The sequence below is a fragment of the Coregonus lavaretus genome (assembly GCF_964263955.1).
Source record: "Coregonus lavaretus genome assembly, chromosome: 24".
Lineage (NCBI taxonomy): Eukaryota > Metazoa > Chordata > Actinopteri > Salmoniformes > Salmonidae > Coregonus > Coregonus lavaretus.
Genome location: NC_140011.1, coordinates 31,861,386 through 31,882,466, shown reverse-complemented (window position 1 = coordinate 31,882,466; position 21,081 = coordinate 31,861,386). Strand labels below are relative to the sequence as shown.

The 21,081-nt window shown below is 45.1% G+C and overlaps 1 protein-coding gene across 1 annotated transcript in view; it reads right to left on the bottom strand.

The window, feature by feature from the left end:
* Positions 1-1,392: 1,392 nt before the first annotated feature.
* The window catches only part of LOC311099928 (ephrin-B2-like), a gene marked incomplete at its 5' end in the record, with an annotated part of 53,708 nt that continues 34,019 nt past the window's right edge, over positions 1,393-21,081 (bottom strand). Inside the window, 3 exons of the mRNA XM_084140646.1 lie at positions 1,393-1,823; positions 1,943-1,999; positions 2,652-2,744. Coding sequence (XP_083996772.1) covers positions 1,402-1,823; positions 1,943-1,999; positions 2,652-2,744 — 572 coding nt within the window. The 3' untranslated portion in view covers positions 1,393-1,401. The remainder of the gene's footprint in view (positions 1,824-1,942; positions 2,000-2,651; positions 2,745-21,081) is intronic.

The following is a 21,081-nucleotide window of genomic DNA, read 5'->3' as shown; positions in this document are numbered from 1 at the left end:
TTACTTCCTGCATTCCTCTCCTTTCCTCCAGCCAACCACAGGTCATCAGTTACCAGTGCAGTGAGGGAAACAAAACCAAACAGATAATTCACCTCTAAAGAAACAAACACTTTCACCGGGCATAGAGGAGCAACATGAACAATACAGTGTGTTAAGGTTTCTGTTCTGTAGCTATGTGTGGATGTGCATCTGCAGGCACAGTATGGGAGAATCACAGTGTTTGTGGCTTCATCTGTTCAAACACTTTCCCAATACTTTGTCATTTTTCTTACTCTGCTTCTTATTGTGTACACCTCTTTGTACTGATGTACTATCCTCCTTCCTCTGTGAAACTTTCTATACAGAAAAGTGAACTATTTCAATGCTAAGGCATTGTAGAGTGAGTGAGAGAATGGGATAAAGGAAGAGAAGGTCCTTCAAACACAAAAACAGAAATAAACAACAGTACCTAGATCTCATCTAGACTCTAAAACAGAGAACATACAGTACAATGCATACAAGAACAACTGTGTCTAACAGAAATCTGAATGGAAATATAAAAAATCTACAAATGAGTTCTGAAATAATTATTTTATATAATCTGTAAATGAAGACAGTGGGTAGAAATCAGAATCTTGCTTTGATAGTCGCTCTTGTGGTTTTGGTTTTACGCACCACACACAAGCAGACATACAGGTTACACGTAGGCACACACATACACACACATACAGACACACACACATACACACACATACACACACTAACACTTTGAAAAGGTTTGACATTTCATATCCAGTGTTCTCACTTTGAGTGAGAGGTGGGGACTGAGTCGCTGCCATAGTGAGTCAGTCAGTTTAATGTCCCACATGTCAATACTCATGGCCTCCATCATAGGGTTCACAGCAGGGAACAGATCAATACCCCCACCCAGACACAACCACCCCTCCATCCATCCATCCATCCATCCATCCATCCATCCATCCATCCATCCATCCATCCATCCATCCATCCATCCATCCATCCATCCATATCCATCCATATCCATCCATCCATCCATCCATCCATCCATCCATCCATCCATCCATCCATCCATCCATCCATCCATCCATCCATCCATCCATCCATCCATCCATCCATCCATCCATCCATCCATCCATCCATCCATCCATCCATCCATCCATCCATCCATCCATCCATCCATCCATTCATTCACAGTGTCAGAGCACTGTACAGCACAGTCCATGGGACAGGAGGGTGAGGGCAGCCATCCCAGACAGTCAGCCATAGAGAGGGAGGTGGGGCGAGTGAGGGAGTGGAGGGAGGGAGCTAGAGGGACAGTTGTATTTCTACATTGAAAACAGCAGTCTATGTGTTGGTACACCTGTATGTCTATGTCAGCCGGGCTGTGTGGCTGTCCCTCCCTCATACTTTGTAGTAGATGTTGGCTGGGCTCTGGGGGGGCATCTCCTGGACGATATAGACGGGGTGGCCGTAGTCCCCGCTCACCTTCTCATAGTGCGGGCAGTAGGCCGAGTCTGAAGTCCGCAGCGGGATGATGATGTCACTGGGCTCTGAGCCGTTGTTGCCTCCAGCGGTACAGCCGGCCCCGCTGGTGCTGCCCCTCTTGGGGGTGAGGGTGGTCAGGGTCAGGGTGGGGTGGTGAGTCTCAGAGTGCTTGTTCTGTCGCCAGCGGTAACACACCACACAGATGACTGCGGTCACGATGAGGAGAAAGGCTCCGCCTCCTACTGCTCCAGCGATCACCGCCACGCTAGAGGAGGGTGGAGGGTTGTTCCCGTTGTTCCCCTCGCCCTCGCCACCTGCCTTGGGTGTCGTCCCATTCCCTGTAAGGGGAGAGGGGTCAGGATCAAATACTTAATAATACTGTAGATACTGTATCATTACACCAGTGAAGTGAGTTTCCTCTCCCTCCTCTGGAGTACTGTACTGTAGACTGACTTACCTTTGGGGTTGAAGCGGTTTGGGTCTGGTTTGGGTTTGGGTGGGAGGCCATAAGCAGCTATGGGAAATCACACAGTTGGTTTAGGGTTGTGAACAACATTACATTTTTATGAATTATATTTTCTGTAAAGTGTATTGAGAATTTAGGCTTTTGTTAAAGGACAATTCACTTTTCTCTAACCAAATCTGTATATAACAATGTTGTATTCCATTTTGTTGGGACTCAGAAAGCGCACACAGAAAATATCGCTTGAGTCCAACAAAACTGAATATAACGTTGTGGATTAAGTTCGGAATGACATAATTTCATGTGTACAACATCTAAAGACCCTGAGAGCGTTGCTGTTTCAAAAGGACGTTTTTTTTGTGCACTTTTCTTCATGTTTTATCTGTGACCCTGCAACTGCAGAACGAGCATGAGGAAATATATTGCTGGTGGGGTAAGTTTCTCAAAACCAAGTGAAATCGCAAAAAAAGTGTCTGGACACTTCTATGGCATACCATTTACATCGGAAATACAGATTTGCTTCCAAAAAAGTGAACTTATCCTTCAAATGCACTTCAAAAATAAATTGTGATTTGATTTGACATATGGCAGTTACAAGAATATTGACGACCCCCATGAATATTCATTTACATGAGGATGATAACTATTGAAAGACTGATATGACACCAAATTGAAGGACAATATATCTGATGAAGATACTCACTCTGTCCCACTTTGAGAATCACCTTCATCCCTCGTGTCACACACACTCCTCCTCTCATGCTGTCCAGTCCCTGCCTTGTCCCATCAGAGGTAGCTAAGAGAGGAAGAGGAGGGGAGGAAGGCTACGGTTAGAGAGATACCTTAAACCAGTCCTCTGTAGCTCAATTGGTAGAGCATGGCGCTTGTAACGCCAGGGTAGTGGGTTCGATCCCCGGGACCACCCATACGTAAAAATGTATGCACACATGACTGTAAGTCGCTTTGGATAAAAGCGTCTGCTAAATGGCATATTATTATTATTATTACCAGGGATGGGCAACTTTGATGGGATTGGGGGCTACCACATTACAAACAAAACATTTTAACAGCCCCCCTTTTGACAGCGGAGATACAAGTTTTAAAGTTAATTTTTTAATTCATCCATGGGGCGTAGAGAAAATGTTGCAGTTTTAAAACAAGTGTTCTGCAATTCTACACATTTTGCCATGGGGCAGAGAGAAGAATTTGCAATTTTATAACGAATTTCATGCAATTCTACAAATTTTGCCAAAGGTTCGAGAGAAATGTTTGCAGTTTTTAATATGATATCTGAGTGAAACTGACTAACAAAATCAATGGGGGTCCCCCGGTCGGTAATTCGACTATGATTACTAAGTTTAGATATCTGGCCATTAGACTAATTTACCAATAAAAAAAAATGCTGACGGGCTAATTGAGTATTTATTACAGATCCCCATTTATTACGGATCCCCATTAGCGGCTGCCAAGGCAGCTACTCTTCCTGGGGTCCAACCACAATTTACATACAATAAAACAATACATAACACAACACCTTATTACACACTACTCTTCCATAACATATTTACAATACAAAATCAATAATACAGCAAAATAACAGTGACTATAAGTAAGTGACATAACAAGAGAAAAACTGCTGATGCACAATCAAATTTCGAAATTGTACTTTGTGCATTCTACTATTCTAACTTGCAACAGTAAGTTGAGTAAGTTTTTTTTTAAACACGTGGGTCCTTCTGGCCAGGGGAACTAGGTCAGAGCAGGGAGCCAGAAGTATTGCCCCGTCAGACACACTGAACCCAATCCCACAACCATGTCTATGATATGACCCATTTCACCCACACAATTCCCCAGACACAGTCAGAACAACAACCCAGCCACATCCCCTGACCGTTTAAATAGGGCTGTGGCGGTCACAACATTTTGTCAGCCGGTGATTGTCAAGCAAATAACTGTCAGTCTCACGGTAATGGACCGTTAATTAACATAAACACATTTAGCATCTCCTGGCATCCACAAATACCCTACAAGCCATTTTAACAAGTCTAATAAATCCATGTAATATAGCCTACACCTTCACAATAAATCCATTATTTATTTTAGACAGGTCTAAATGTAGTCTATTTCAGAAGAAAATAATAGCATACTCTGAGTTGTCCTTATGTTAGGTCAAGATGTGGCTATGCTATATGGCTGTGGGCTACACTAGTTCATTTAGCAGACAAAATGTGCTTATAATTCAATGGCAACATTTTATATTATTTTATAGTATGAAGAATACAATTGAACAAAGCTGAATAAAATATAAATATTTTCTTCAAACGATATGAGGGAGTGTGCACATGCGGCTATTCTTTGTTGAGCGGTTAACAAAGAAATAGGTACTCCTTTATGATTAATTTAGAGTTATTAATGTAACTTTAGTTGTTCTACAAACGTTGGGCTATATGTTTTGATTTTTAATACATTGTAAGGCTGCATGATGAGACTCTAATGATGATTTGAAAAAAGTTGCTTGAAAGGCATGAGCTCTGCTTTGTTTTTTTTTGCGCAGGCTGTACACACTCCAATAGTGTCTCATTCACAATTTGACAAGCACTTGATAATGCCTCGAATTTCACGGCGGCATCCCCTTTGTGGCCATAATGCATCCTAAAAAAATCCATGCCTTTTGCGGCCCGGAGTGCTGCATTGTGCCCTTCTCCCTGAGTGTGCTGCGCAATCCGAAGCCTCTCCGTCACGTGATCGGGTCTTTCTCACAGGCTACAAGTTAAGACAGACACATCGGGGCCACAACTGCGTGTGTCCTTATCCAATTCCAAGGTGCATATTAAAGATATTGGAAGAACTGTCCACATTTACTTTTCGTCAGCTAACAAGATGAGTAGGCCTAACGAACAGCAAAAGCACTAGCCTATGTCAATCTACTATCCCCCATAGTACAAAAGTCGACCTATTCTATTCTGTGCGAGAAATAAATATTCCAAACATAGTCTGGGACAGTTGCGGGATGCAATAGATCCCAAATTAATACAACCACTAACATAAAAAAACATGTTTTATGCAGTGTGGCTGGCGCAACAGATCAGAACGTTTAGCTTAAAATGTTGATAAACTATTAGGCTATTTCTTCACATTATAAGCCCAGCAATGCGCACATGGTAGTAGGCTATAAGAGCGTTATCAAAAGTGACCGCAAATGCAATTATGCATGTAATGCTTTTATTATAAAGGTGCATTTATATGGTGAACATTATCTTCCCCAAACTTGAAACTGCTTATATATGCCAGTTAAGCTCTACAACCCTTGTAAAGCGGATTAATGTGCTTGATTTTAAGAAGTTATTTGGCCCCTTTAGTTGTGATACAAACCTTATTAAAACATATAGGCCTATGGGCTAGGCTACATGAGGTGTGCGACTATGATTCGAAAAAGTCACAAAAAAAAGGCTTTGTTTCTTATGCTGGGCATCATTCACAAATGATAATATATCATTCACAAGTGACAGGCTAATATTGTCACCCATCAGACTATTCTTGATGTAATCTTGTCTTTACATATACAAAATAATATATGTGTGACGTTTGTTTTGATTATCATGCACCTGTTTAGAAACAGTGGCAGGGGAAACAATACATGTAATCTGGACGCTTTTCCCTGTGGTTTATTTTCATGCCAGCCAGGTAGGCTATACTCCTGTTATAAATATAAGCAATGTGCTTAATATTAGGAAAGTTGAGAAATAAATATAGTAGGCCTGGCCTATAGAAAGCTGAAGGGATCCTCCTCTTTTTATTACCGGCCATCACTGTTTTCTCCCGCAATTGCATAGCCTATAGAAATGTTGCACAACTTGAAGTGTTTGATTAGATTCAAAAATGTTTTGCATTGATGTCAGAGTGATTAGAGGGACAATAGAGTAGTGCTGAGTACCAGGCAGTTAGCAAGTTTGGTAGGCTACTAATGACCAGCAGCAGCATCAGAGCTTGGAGAAGCCTAATTACCATGACCATGTAGAAATTTGACTTCCTTCATGACTCGTGACCGCCGGTGTGGCGGTAATACGGTCACCGCAACAGCCCTACGTTTAAACACCAACCCAGTCATATTAATCCAAACCAAGACTAGTGGCCATTTAAACCCACATCAGTCATAATCACACCACATGCCCACATGACACCCTCCTACAGTATCAATCCCTTCTATTTACAGTTTGAGGCTATAGATTACATAACACTAGCAGGTAAGGTGTAAGGAAAGGTATTACATATCCCCACAAAATACTACAGTTCACTATAGAATACTACAGTACTTATTATAGAATTCTGTAGTAAGTGGTTTCTCTCTCTCTCTCTCTCTCTCTCTCTCTCTCTCTCTCCCTCTCTCTCCCTCTCTCCCTCCCTCTCTCCCTCCCTTTCCCAATTGGAAGCAAAGGTACAAAGAGGGAGAGAAGGAGAGGTGTAAGAACCATAAATAAACAGAAGAGTGATAAAGAATGAACAATAGAGGACAGTAATCATGTGAGGTTAATTAAATGAGAAATAGAGAGGGTCTATTAGAGAGGAAAGTAGAAGAGGGAGGGTGAGTTTCATGGTGTATGGTATTTGAGTTGAGTAGACTCTCTCGCGTGTCTCAGTTTAAAGGTTCACTGGTTTACTGAACAGATATGACAAAGTGCTAATGACATGATTGTGTATGTGACAGAAACACACGCACACAGGAGTACACAGATACACATATATACATGCATGCACAATCGAGATGTAATCGAGATGATGACCAACTTTGGAGAGAGACAGAGAAGAAGAACTGAGAGAAAGAGCAAAGGAGAAAGAGAGAAAAGAAGGAGTGAGTAATTGAGATGATGATCTGTGGCGAAGGAGAGAAAGAGAGAGATCGGGATGCACAGCCACGGACAGAAACAGGCGGAAGTCTGCCCCGAAAAACCCCAACACAAGACAAAAGGGAAAAACTGTTCATGCATTTAACTAGAAGGAGACTGACCCATTAACACATGAGCACACCCATTCTGTAGTACATGGGTTTTACACACAGACAAGAGACAGGAGGAGGGGAGGAGGGCTGTTTTTGTCTCTGGCACATCCTAAATTGACCCAGCGAGTGACCCACTTAGCCCTAACCCCTACCCCTCCCCTCGCCAAACCTCCCCCTCTCTCCTAAGTGAGAGAGCAGCTAAGGGATTTACCCATCTTGACCAAGGATAGAGGAAGCAGCGAAATTCCAAAAGATGGGTTTACCCCGCCTTTAACGGGCCGAAATCGAATTAACCGTTTAACCCATCCCATGTGAAATTAAATCTGTGAGCCTTGCATAAAACCCCCTCCTAACACAACGTAATTCTAATTCAGTTCAGCGGATTCAGGCTTTAGTTGAGCCCACGTCAGCTGTCACTCTGCCCTATGGGCCGGGCTCCATCAGCAGAAGTAACACATACAGGCACACAGAGTAGCTACATTGCTGGGGGACTCTCAGACCACTCTGTCCAACAGGGTGTTAAAACAGGGACAATGTGCCACGGGAGGTCACTGAACTCAAACACCCTGCTTCACTCGTTTGCCAGCCTGCGCCTTGCAACGTAGCGCCATATCTGAACTTTTTTTTTTACAGAAAGGACGGCAATAATGCCCACTGTAAGGGAAATGGACAGGTAAGGCTAGACATGGCTGTAAATCTAGACTGCAGTCTGTCTGGAAGTTGTTAAAGTACAGTAGCCCAATATCAGCCCATTGTTAACGAGCCCGTTATCTGTTGCTGTAAATGTGTCAGGGTGTGTTCGGCAGGCGTGTGTAGGCTATCTTCTAAATGTGACTCAGCGGATCTCCATGCAGTACAGTGCTGCTCTATCAGGGGTTGGTATAGTAGGGTTGGACTCTGATGTCTGACCCAGATAAGGTTATGTTGTGGCTGAGGGGCACATTAAAAAGTGCCAGGCTTCAACTTCCCCTAAAGCAAAGTCTGCTCAACTCACAGAGATGCAGCTTTACACTTGGTGGAAGGATGCCAGTAGGTGGAAGGATGCCAAAATGTATACATTTAGGATGGACAATAAACCCATTGCAATGATGTATTGATCGTAATATACTTTACTGTATGCAAGACATTGAGTCCTATTCTATCTAAACTCAGTAACCAGATATCTGGTCTAAAACACATTTTGTATTGTGCTACAAGAATGCACGTTTACATTCACACACCAATACCATGTCTACTGCAAGAAAGTCCACTGCATATTGATTTAAACCTGCTTTCTAGCTAGGCAAGAATATTGTTATTTTTTCACTTATCTCAGGAATCTGGTAACTGGGTTGGATTGAATATGGTTCCTTGTATCGCTACTCAAACACTCAGATTCTTCCCTCTCTATTCTCCCTTCTATCTCTTTCCATGCATGCTTCAAATAATTTGTTTACAGGCTAACACACCCTATACTTCCTCTCTCAAATTGAATTTGAGTTGTAAATTGTGCTTAAACAACCTTGCCCAATCTGTGTGGGCAGTAGTGTCTCCAGAGCCAAATAGCAGTGGCCCTGCCTCAGTGCACTAATCTGTAACTGGTAGAGTCACTGAGGAAACCGCCTGATTGGACACCAATTGAAACAGATGATGCTCCACCTCTCTTTGATTGGATGAGGCCAGGGGCGGACTGGCCATCTGGCATTTCGGGCAAATGCCGGATGGCCTGGTCCATTTTTAACCTAGTGGGCCTGTCTAACTTGGGTTTCATGCGTAAAATGATCCTTTTCTGGATCATAATGGCAGCTTCAATTTTCAAAATGGTCCGGTACGGGGGCCTCAAGGGAAAAAAATGGTCCGGTTTGTCAGAAATGCCAGAGCCGATTTCTGATCCCAGTCCTGAATAATAACTGTGGTTATTAGCCAATAGAAGGCTTGGCAGTTGAAGCAGGTAGTCAGACTTAGGGTTAGGGTTCACTTCAGTTGAATAGTCAGATGCACATCTGTGACTTAACATCCATGTCTTCTCTCTCTCACTGTTCCGCTCTGGTCATCACACTTTCTGTCTCTGCAACCATCTGTGTCTGTGTCTACATCGTCAGCACAGAAACGTCCCCCTCATAGCATAATACTTTAGGTACATTATGTACATCATTACGTTGCAGAGTACCTCTCTCCATATAGCCTAGTTCTATAGTTATAAGGCATGATGCTGAAGCCCAAACCACAGAGATTTCCAACACAGTAAAAGAACGACAGACCAAAAGAGTACAGGGAGGATGGGTTAGAAAATGGTGAAACAATGGCCGAAATAAGATAGAAGTTAGAGAGAACAGGGGAGATGGAGAAAGAAGAGGAGAGAGGAAGGGAGAGCTAAATTAAGAAACAAGGAATGTGTAATGTGAGGAGAGATAAAGAGAGCGCAGAGGGCTGGAAGAGAAGAGGAAAAAGAGTGGAAGAGAGAGAGAGAGAGAGAGAGAGAGAGAGAGAGAGAGAGAGAGAGAGAGAGAGAGGGAGAGAGAGAGAGAGAGAGAGAGAGAGAGAGAGAGAGAGAGAGAGAGAGAGAGAGAGAGAGAGAGAGAAAGAGTGAGATGAGGCGACGTAGAGGCCCTATCGGAGTCTGAAATCAGAAAGGGTTTTCTGGGTCATGTTCCTGTCAGCTCCAGTGAGGAGATAGGGAGAGATAAGGCGCTGGAGGAGGAGAGAGATAACACAGGATGAGGAAACACACACAGGTATATTGTCAGACAGGCAGACAGTTGAAAGAGAAAACAGCAGGCTCCATCAGCTCGGTAATGGCTGCTTATGCTCTACCTGGATCACTCTGACAGATACACACTACCTGGACAGATTACCAAACACACCTAAACACCATATAATTATCCAACTGTCCAACACACACAAGGACGCACACACACCTCCTCCACAACCTATGATTTAAAGACAAACATAATCATAGCCGCCTACACACACTGGCACAAGTGCTCACACACATTCTCCAATGCCTACTTAAGTGTCCCTTTTCATTCATGTTTCATCCAATTGAGCACGTGCAAAGTTAATCATGTTTGTTCGTTATGTGAGGCAAATCATTGTTCCCGCCTGGCAGAGTTGTATTATTGACAGGGGATGCGGGGTGAAATGTTGAACATGTAAAGGGGATTGGAGATCTGAGATAACGCTACATCAGTTAAGGCTCAAGCCAGCCCGCCCCCAGCCCGCCCCCACACTGCAACCCCATTTCACAAAGAGGAGGACAAATAACAAGACATTATAGAGAGCTATCCAGCCAAACTAACCCAGTCTGACAACCCAGTCAGAACACAGCCATGGGGAAGAGGAGAGAGAGAGAGCGAGGGTGAGTGAGTGAGGGAAAGAGCGAGCGAGCGAGTGAGAGGGAGAGAGAGAGAGAGAGGGAGAAAGAGAGAGAGGGAGAGAGAGAGAGAGAGAGGGGGGTGAGGGAGAGAGGGAGGAAGAGGGAGGGAGAGCACACAGAGAGAGAGAGAGAGAGAGAGAGAGAGAGAGAGAGAGAGAGAGAGAGAGAGAGAGAGAGAGAGAGAGAGAGAGAGAGAGAGAGAGAGAGAGAGAGAGAGAGAGAGAGAGAGAGAGAGAGAGAGAGAGAGAGGGGGGGGGGGGAGTGAGGGAGAGAGGGAGAGAGCGAGGGAGAGGAGAGAGAGGAGGAGAGAGGGAGAGAGAGTAGCCATGTTAGCTGTGCTACTTCTGTTTGTGTTACTTATATCAATGCTAGGTCCCTGTGTGACTGTGTGTGTGGCAGCAGCATTACATGTGTTAGCTGTCTGTGTGGCAGCAGCATTACATGTGTTAGCTGTGTGTGTGGCAGCAGCATTACATGTGTTAGCTGTGTGTGCGGCAGCATCATCACGTGTTAGCTGTGTGTGTGGCAGCATCATCACATGTCTTAGTTGTGTGTGTGGCAGCATCATTACATGTGTTAGCTGTGTGTGTGGCAGCATCACCACGTGTTAGCTGTGTGTGTGGCAGCAGCATTACATGTGTTAGCTGTGTGGGTGGCAGCAGCATTACATGTGTTAGCTGTGTGTGTGGCAGCATCATCACATGTGTTAGCTGTGTGTGTGGCAGCAGCATTACATGTGTTAGCTATGCGGGTGGCAGCAGCATTACATGTGTTAGCTGTGTGGGTGGCAGCATCATTACATGTGTTAGCTGTGAGTGTGGCAGCAGAATTACATTTGTTAGCTGTGTGTGTTGCTGCATCATTACATGTGTTAGCTGTGTGTGGCAGCAGCATTACATGTGTTAGCTGTGTGGGTGGCAGCATCATTACATGTGATAGCTGTGTGTGTTGCTGCATCATTACATGTGTTAGCTGTGTGTGGCATCAGCAGCATTACATGTGTTAGCTGTGTGTGTGGCAGCAGCATTACATGTGATAGCTGTGTGTGTGTGGCAGCATCATCACATGTGTTAGTTGTGTGTGTGGCAGCAGAATTACATTTGTTAGCTGTGTGTTTGGCAGCAGCATTACATGTGTTAGCTGTGTGTGTGGCAGCAGCATTATATGTGTTAGCTGTGTGTGTGGCAGCATCATCACGTGTTAGCTGTGTGTGTGGCAGCATCATCACATGTGTTAGTTGTGTGTGTGTGGCAGCATCATCACATGTATTAGTTGTGTGTGTGTGGCAGCATCATCACATGTGTTAGCTGTGTGTGTGGCAGCATCATTACATGTGTTAGCTGTGTGTGTTGCAGCATCATTACATGTGTTAGCTGTGTGTGTGGCAGCACCATTACATGTGTTAGCTGTGTGTGTGGCAGCAGCATTACATGTGTTAGCTGTGTGTGTGGCAGCAGCATTACATGTGTTAGCTGTGTGTGTGGCAGCATCATTACATGTGCTAGCTGTGTGTGTATGGCAGCAGCATTACATGTGTTAGCTGTGTGTGTGGCAGCAGCATTATATGTGATGCTGCTGCATATTATTATGTGTTAGCTGTGTGTGTGTGCCTGTGTGCCTGTGTGTGTGGCAGCAGCATCACATTTTTCAGCTGTGTGTGTGTTTTCTCTCTGTGTTGTGTGAAGCTCTACAGTATCAGCACAGTGTGATGGTGGGTGTCTTTTGTGTGTGTGTGAGGTGAGAGGATATGGCCCGTTACGTTACAGAACCTGGGAAAGGAAGATGGGCCTCCCCCTCTCTCTGTTCATTATCCTAATTAGTTTCTTAATGGCATACATTAAAAGTATGTCACTGGTTGGAGGAGGGTATCAGGACAGATTGGAGAAAAGAAAGGAATGGATATACTGTATCTACAGTATATGTACAAAAACAAATATGTCCTATATCTTCTATAAGTTTCTAATATCAGATATGAGTATAAAGGCCAGCATCTAAAAACACTTCACACACGCTAATATAAAAGCTAACATTTTATGGTTGGAGACATGTTATAACATGTTTGCTCACAGACCATATAAACTAAGTACCATCCTTTGTCAGGCCTTAGATGCCAACACATCAGGTTAACTGGTACCTGACAAGTCTCAGTCCATCTCTAGTACCTGAAGAGAGTAGACAGTCTGACTGGCACCTGACAGGTCTCAGTCCATCTCTAGTACCTGAAGAGAGGAGATAGTTTGACTGGCAACTGACATGTTTCAAGTTTTATTAGTCGTATATACAGGATACACATGGTGTACACCAGACTTCCCCAACTAGCGGCTCGCTGGCCGAATTTGGCCTGCGGGTGATTTTATCTGGGCAAAAAACAAACAAAAAATATTACTTTTATATTTGGACATAAATGACTGTCAAAACACCTCAGCTCAAAGTGATTTTAATTTTGGAAATCTGTTCCAAAGTATTCCCACGCATAATAGAGAGATATATGTGATCGGATACAAATAAATGTAAGCATGGTTTGAAATGATTATGTTTTCGTCAAATGTTATATTTGTTTGGGTTTCTTGCGGTCAATTTGCTGTCTACAAATGATTTGTAATTATGTTACGGCCCCCTGACCATTCGCTCAAGAAAAACTAGGCCCGTTCGTCAAATCTCTGCCCTGCTAGAGCTGCCCCGGTCAACTGTAAGTGCTGTTATTGTGAAGTGGAAACATCTAGGAGCAACAACGGCTCAGCCGCGAAGTGGTAGGCCACACAAGCTCACAGAATGGGACCGCAGAGTGCTGAAGCACGTAGTGTGTAAAAATCGTCTGTCCTCGGTTGCAACACTCACTACCGAGTTCCAAACTGCCTCTGGAAGCAACCTTATCACAAGAACTGTTAGCCGGGAGCTTCATGAAATGGGTTTCCATGGCCGAGCAGTCGCACACAAGCCTAAGATCACCATGAGCAATGCCAAGCGTCAGCTGGAGTGGTGTAAAGCTCGCCACTGGAAACACGTTCGCTGGAGTGATGAATCACGCTTCACCCTCTGGCAGTCCGAAGGACAAATCTGGGTTTGGCGGATGCCAGGAGAACTCTTCCTGCCCCAATGCATAGTGCCAACTGTAAAGTTTGGTGGAGGAGGAATAATGGTCTGGGGGTGTTTTTGATGGTTTGGGCTAGGCACTTTAGTTCCAGTGAAGGTAAATCTTAACGCTACAGCATACAATGACATTCTAGACGATTCTGTGCTTCCAACTTTGCGGCAACAGTTTGGGGAAGGCCCTTTCCTGTTTCAGCATGACAATGCCCCAGAGCACAAAGCGAGGTCCATACAGAAATGGTTTGTGAGGAAGAACTTGACTGGCCTGCACAGAGCCCTGACCTCAACACCATCGAACACCTTTGGGATTAATTGGAACGCCGATTACGAGCCAGGCCTAATCGCCCAACATCAGTGCCCGACCTCTCTAATGCGCTTGTGGCTGAATGGAAGCAAGTCCCTGCAGCAATGTTCCAACATCTAGTGGAAAGCCTTTCCCAGAAGAGTGGAGGCTGTTAAAGCAGCAAAGGGGGGACCAACTCCATATTAATGCCCATGATTTTGGAATGAGATGTTCGGCGAGCATATACTTTTGGCCATGTACTGTATGTACATATAGGTAGGGATAAAGTGACTTATGATGAGGTGGTGTTGAAGGAGTCAGGTGCAGGATGGTAAATCACAGAATAGCAGGCTTTAATCTGCAAAATACAGGTTTACGCAGAAATGCGTCAAACATACTCCAGGGAACAAAACAGGCGCACTGGAAAATACAAGGCACACGGGAAAATACTCCCGTCGATACAAAATACACGAGCTCCACCGAGCTTCACTAACCTCCACAATAAACAATCACCCACACAGACAAGGAAGCAGAGGGAACACTTATACAATGACTAATGAGGGAATAAGGACCAGGTGTGTGTGATTGAAGACAAGATAAATGGAGTGATGATAAATGGATCGGCAGTATCTAGTAAGCCGGTGACGCCGAACGCCGAAACCTGCCCGAACAAGGAGGGGATGCAGCCTTGGCGGAAGTCGTGACATGACTAGGCAACGGGATAGATAATGAACAGTAACAGCAGCGTATGTGAAGAGTCAAAAATAGTTAGTTCAAAAAGGGTCAATGCAGATATTCTGGGTAGCTATTGGTTAAGTATTTAACTAACTATTTAGCAATCTTATATCTTCGGGGGTTGAAGCTGTTCAGGGTCCTGTTGGTTCCAGACTTGGTGCATCGGTACCGCTTGACGTGCAGCAGCAGAGAGAACAGTCTATGACTTGGGTTGCTGGAGTCTTTGACAATTTTTAGGGTCTTCCTCTGATATCGCCTGGTATAGAATCAGGAATTCCCCAGGGCAGCTATCTAGGCCCATTGCTTTTTTCCATATTTAGTAACGACATGACACTGGCTTTGAGTAAAGCCAGTGTGTCTATGTATGCGGATGACTCAACACTATACACATCAGCTACTACAGCAACTGAAATAACTGCAACACTTAACAAAGAGTTGCAGTTAGTTTCGGAATGGGTGGCAAGGAATAAGCTAGTTCTGAATATTTCCAAAACTAAAAGCATTGTATTTGGGTCAAATCATTCACTAAACCCTAAACCTCAACTACATCTCGTAATGAATAATGTGGAAATTGAGCAAGTTGATGTGACTAAACTGCTTGGAGTAACCCTGGATTGTAGACTGTCATGGTCAAAGCATATTGATACAACAGTAGCTAAGATGGGGAGAAGTATGTCCATAATTAAGCGCTGCTCTGCCTTCTTAACAACACTATCAACAAAGCAGGTCCTACATGCCCTAGTTTTGTCGCACCTAGACTACTGTTCAGTAGTGTGGTCAGGTGCCACAAAGAGGGACTTGGGAAAATTGCAGTTGGCTCAGAACAGGGCAGCACGGCTGGCCCTTAAAAGTACACGGAGAGCTAACATTAATTATATGCATGTCAGTCTCTCCTGGCTCAGAGTGGAAGAGAGATTGACTTCATCACTGCTTGTTTTTGTAGGAGGTGTTGACAAGCTGAATGTACCGAGCTGTCTGTTTGGAATACTGGCACACAGCTCGGACACCCATGCATACCCCACAAGACATGCCTCCAGAGGTCTCTTCACAGTCCCCAAGTCCAGAACAGACTATGGGAGATGCACAGGACTACATAGAGCCATGACTACATCGAACTCTAGTCCACATCAGGTAACTGATGCAAGCAGTAGAATCAGATTTTAAAAAACAGGTAAAAATACACCTTTTGGAACAGCGGGGAATGTGAAGCCACACAAACATAGATACATGCATACAAACACATGATAACATACACACTATACACAGGTACACATGGATTTTGTGTTATAGATATGTGGTAGTAGAGTAAAGGCCTGAGGGCATACACTTAATATGTTGTGAAATCTGTTATGAATGTATTGTAATGTTTTTAAAATATATAACTGCCTTAATTTTGCTGGACCCCAGGAAGAGTTGCTGCTGCCCATAATAAATACAAAATACAAAATAGAGGTCCTGGATTGCAGGGAGCTCGGTCCAAGTGATGTCCTGGGTCGTACCCACTACGCTCTGTAGCGCCTTGTGGTCGGATGCCAAGCAATTGCCATACCAAGCAGTGATGCAGCCAGTCAAAATGCTCTCAATGGTGCAGCTGTATAACTGTTTATCTGAGGGCCCATGCCGAATTTTTGCCTGTGGCCCGTGCCCTCTTCACGTCTCTGTTAATGTGTGTGGGCCATGATAGTTGCTTAGTGATGGAACTTGAAGCTCTACTTGCTCCATAACATCCCCTTCGATGTGGATGGGGGTGTGCTCGGCCCTCCATTTCCTGTAGTCGACATTCTACTCCTTTGCCTTGCTGACGTTGAGGGTGAAGTTGTTGTCCTGGAACCACAGTGCCAGATCCCTGACCTCCTCCCTTTAGGCTGTCTCATCATTGTCGGTGATCAGGCCTACCACCATCATGTAATCTGCTAACTTAATGATAGTGTTGGAGTCGTGCGCGGCCACGCAGTCGTGGATGAACAGGGAGTACAGGAGGGGACTAAGCATGCACCCCTGAGGGGCCCCCGTGTTGAGGGTTAGTGTGGCGGATGTGTTGTTGCCTACCCTCACCACCTGGGGGCAGCCCGTCAGGAAGACCAGGATCAAGTTGCAGAGGGAGGTGTTTAATCCCAGGGTCCTGAGTTTAGTGATGAGCTTGGAGGGCACAATGGTGTTGAACACTGAGCTGTGGTCAATGAACAGCATTCTCACATAGGTGTTCCTTTTGTCCAGGTGGGAAAGAGCAGTGTGGAGTGCAATAGAGATTGTGTCATCTGTTGATCTGTTGGGGCGGTATGTGAATTGGGATGGGATCCAAGGTGTCTGGGATGATGGTGTTGATGTGAGCCATGACCAGCTTTTCAAAGCATTTCAGTGCTACAGGGCGATAATCATTTAGACAGGTTACCTTGATGGTCAGCTTGAAACATGTAGGTATTACAGACTGGGTCAGGGAGAGGTTGAAAATGTCAGTGAAGACACTTGCCAGCTGGTCAGCGGAAACTTTAAGTACGCGTCCTGGTAATCCGTCTGGCCCTGTGGCCTTGTAGATTTTAACCTGTTTAAAGTTCTTACATCGGCTACGGAGAGCGTGATCACACAGTCATCCAGAACAGCTGGTGCTCTCATGCATAGTTCAGTGTTTCTAGCCTCGAAGCGTGCAAAGAAGGTATTTAGATCGTCTGGTCGGCTTGCGTTAATGGACAGCTCGCGGCTGGGTTTCCCTTTGTAATCCGTGATAGTTTGCAAACCCTGCCACATCCGACAAGCGTCAAAGCCGGTGTAGTTAGATTTGATCTTGGTCCTGTATTGATGCATTGCCTGTTTGAGGTCTGTTGTGCTCTCTTGACGTGAGTGGTGATGTTGTTGGTCCATGTCAAGTCCTCGGTTATGTGGATCCCGAAGAACGTAAAACAGCTGACTCTCTCTACTGCAGTCCCATTGATGTGGATTGGGGCGTGTTCCCTCCTCTGCTTCCTGAAGTCAACAATCAACTCCTTTGTTTTGCTGACGTTGAGGGAGAGATTGTTGGCTATATGCTGACTCGTCGTTGTTGGTTTTCAGGCCTGCAACCGTGGTGTCGTCAGCAAACTTGATGATGGAGTTGGTGTCGTGCAAAGCTACACAGTTGTGGGTGAACAGGGAGTAGAGCAGAGGGCTGAGGACACACGCCTGGGGGGCCCAGTGTGTTAAGAGTCAGTGTGGGGGAGGTGTTGTTGCCAATCCTCACAGTCAGTGGTCTGCCCATCAGGAAGTCCAGGATCCAGTTGCAGAGGGTAGTGTCCAGACCCAGGGCTCTGAGCTTGATGACGAGCTTGAAGGGAACAATAGTGTTGAATGCTGAACTGTAGTCAATGAACAGCATTCTCACATAGGATTGTTTGAGCGGTAGACAAATTGGAGTGGGTCCAGTGTGCCTGGCATGCTAGCCTTGATGTGGGCCATGACCAGCCTCTCGAAGCACATGTTGACAGTGTGACGGGGCGATAGTAATTTGGGCATGTCACCTTGGTTTTCTTGAGCACTGGGACAATATTGGTCTCCTTGAAGCAAGTGGGGACTACAGCCTGGGACAGGGACAGGTTGAAGATGTCCAAGAAGACGCCGGCCAGCTGGTCAGCGTACACTCTGAAGACGCGGCCAGGGATGCCATCTGGGCCGGCGGCTTTGTGAGTATTACATATTTCACGAGTCTGAGTTGTCGAACATCGATTAAAGTTTGAGTTTCTATTGTCTTTTTAAGCCCCTAATGGATTTGTAGAGCTCGTACCTCCTTGCCTTGTACAAGTCGTGCAGTCTGCCAGTCTGACTGGCACCTGAGCGGTCTCAGTCTGTCTCTAGTACCTGAAGAGAGGAGACACAGTCAGACTATAGTGATGATGATGACTACAGAGATCCTCTTCCTGAAGCCATTACATCATCACCATCACACTACACACGGCCAGATTGTTGGGCATTTTTTACATCTATTAAAGATTTAGCTGCTTGGGGACTGAGCACCATACTGAAAATTAAGCCTCTGGCATAACATCAAATCCCATAGAGACAACAATGCCAAAGCCTCAGGGGTGGTAGCAGAATGTGAGTGTGTGTGATCATTTATGAAAGAGTGTATGGCAGCCTATGAGTACAGTATATAGCCCTACAGGTGCATGTTATAGTTAATACCCCAGTTACAGAGATCAACTCTATATTATCCTGGTATCCTCTCTCTCTCTATCTCTCTCTCCTCCCTCCCTCTATCTGTCTGCCTGTCTGTCTTTCACCATCCCTCTCTATCTCTCTCTCTCCATCCTCCATCCCCCTCTGTCCTGGTCTCTAGTTAACAGCTGGTGGAGAGAATTCCCCTAATCCCATGACCACTGTAATCTCTCTCTGCTCACACAGCTGTCTGTAAAAATAGCCTTTCTTCACTCAGCACGTGTGTGAGTGTGTGTGTATGAGAGAGAGAGAGATAGAGAGAGATAGCGGGAGAGAGAAAGAGAGAAAGAGATTCCCTGCAGAATTCCTGCCTCCATGTCAAACTTCTTCCAGCGAAGAGATCCAGAATGCCCAGCAATATGCTTCTGTTGTGTGTGCGTGAGAGAGAGTGTGTATTTGAGTGAGAGAGAGTGTGTGTGTGTGTGTGTGTGTGTAAGAGAGAGTGTGTGTGTGTTAATGTGAGTTGCTGCCAGAGCCAGAAGGTTAATGAATCACTGTGTTAAACTTCCTCAATCCAATTAGTGTGGTAGTCTTACAGCATGACCTTTATCAGCGAAGAAAACACACACACAAACACACACACACTACACATATACAATACACACATGCTGTTAGGTTAAGCACATGCAGAAAACATGCAGAAACATACTACAGATGGATGCTTGAATGGACACAAGTATGAACAAGCAAATACAAAGGCCATCTATCATCTCTGTTGCGCTCTCTCTTTCCACACACACACACAGTGTGGTGTGGTTCCGATTGTTGACCTAGATCGGTGAGGCCACATGTCACTTTGTGTTATTCACAGTAATCACACAGCCCCCCTCCTCCTCCTCCTCCACACACACACACACACACACACACACACACACACACACACACACACACACACACACACACACACACACACACACACACACACACACACACACACACACACACACACACACACACACACACACACACACACACACACACACACACACACACACACACACACACACACACACACACACACTGGGAACAGTGACTGGATTGTCACTAGCGAGTGGCCCATGTTCTCTCACAGTCTCTGCATCTCTCCTTAACCCTCTCTCTTTCTCTGTCCGACTCTCTCTCTGTCTGTGTCTTTGAGTTCATCACCCCAAAAAATCCATGGCAAAACATATTTATGACATACAGAGACAGACATATGCACTCACATTTAAGCACACACACACACACACACACACACACACACACACACACACACACACACACACACACACACACACAGAGTGAGCAAACTGTCTCCTCCTTTTCGTTATTTCAGCTTAACACTGATAAATAATCCAACAATCTCCTCAATTATTAACTCTCTAAACAGCACAGGATGATGCACCATGACACTATAAACCACAAACTGTCACAGGCCAACCTACCAACACACTCATTCACAGAAAAATGCACAGTCAGGCAAAACACACACCCACGCACACCCACGCACACACACGCACACACACACACAAAATCACACACACGCACACACACACACACACACACACACACACACACACACACACACACACACACACACACACACACACACACACACACACACACACACACACACACACAAACACAAACACACACAGTCACACACACACACACAAACACACACACACACACACACACACACACACAAACAAACACACAAACACACACAGTCACACACACACACACACCCAGTCACACCTGGAGCATCAGATTGAGAAAAGTCCAAACACAGACAGACAGCAGCCCTCCTCTGTGATGTGAATCAATCAGATGTGATCGTGGTGTTGCGTTGTTTGACTGCCATTTTCATCGCTCTGTTGTCTTGGCTGAAGTGAGAAGAGCCATATGACTGCAGAGCGATCAAACCAAGTTGACAGAGGTATTATAACAGCAGCACACTGAGACAACAGTGCAGGAGAACCGCTCACTGAACACTCTGATCTGACACTAAAACATGTCTGTGTAATCTACTATTCTTACAACATACCTGCATCAACTTGTCTGACTTTATCTAACCGGATGCAAAATTACTACTGAGCACAATATGTGACAACCCAAAGCTAGAAAAGCTGACATACCCACACACACAGACACATAGAGACACACAGAGACACACACGGACACACACAGACACACAGACACCTGCAGATTTGGCCCTGAGTGCCATGTTGGCTGGCTAGGCTGGTCTGGTGGTGGCTGTGGTGGCTGTGGAATGGCTGGCTGCCTGACTCTGAGCTGTGGGCTGGAGTCCCAGTCGACTGGGTCATTCCCCCACTGTGTCCTTGAGCTCTCCATGGCGCATTACGGCCAATTAAACACCAGTGCTCAAACGACCTCAACATGTTTATGCAAATATGTAAAACAGCAGGCCGGTGAATTAATTCCCTCTCCTCGCCCAGCTTTCTGTGTCTCTCAGTGCTCCAACTCATTACTGCCATATTGGAAAAATT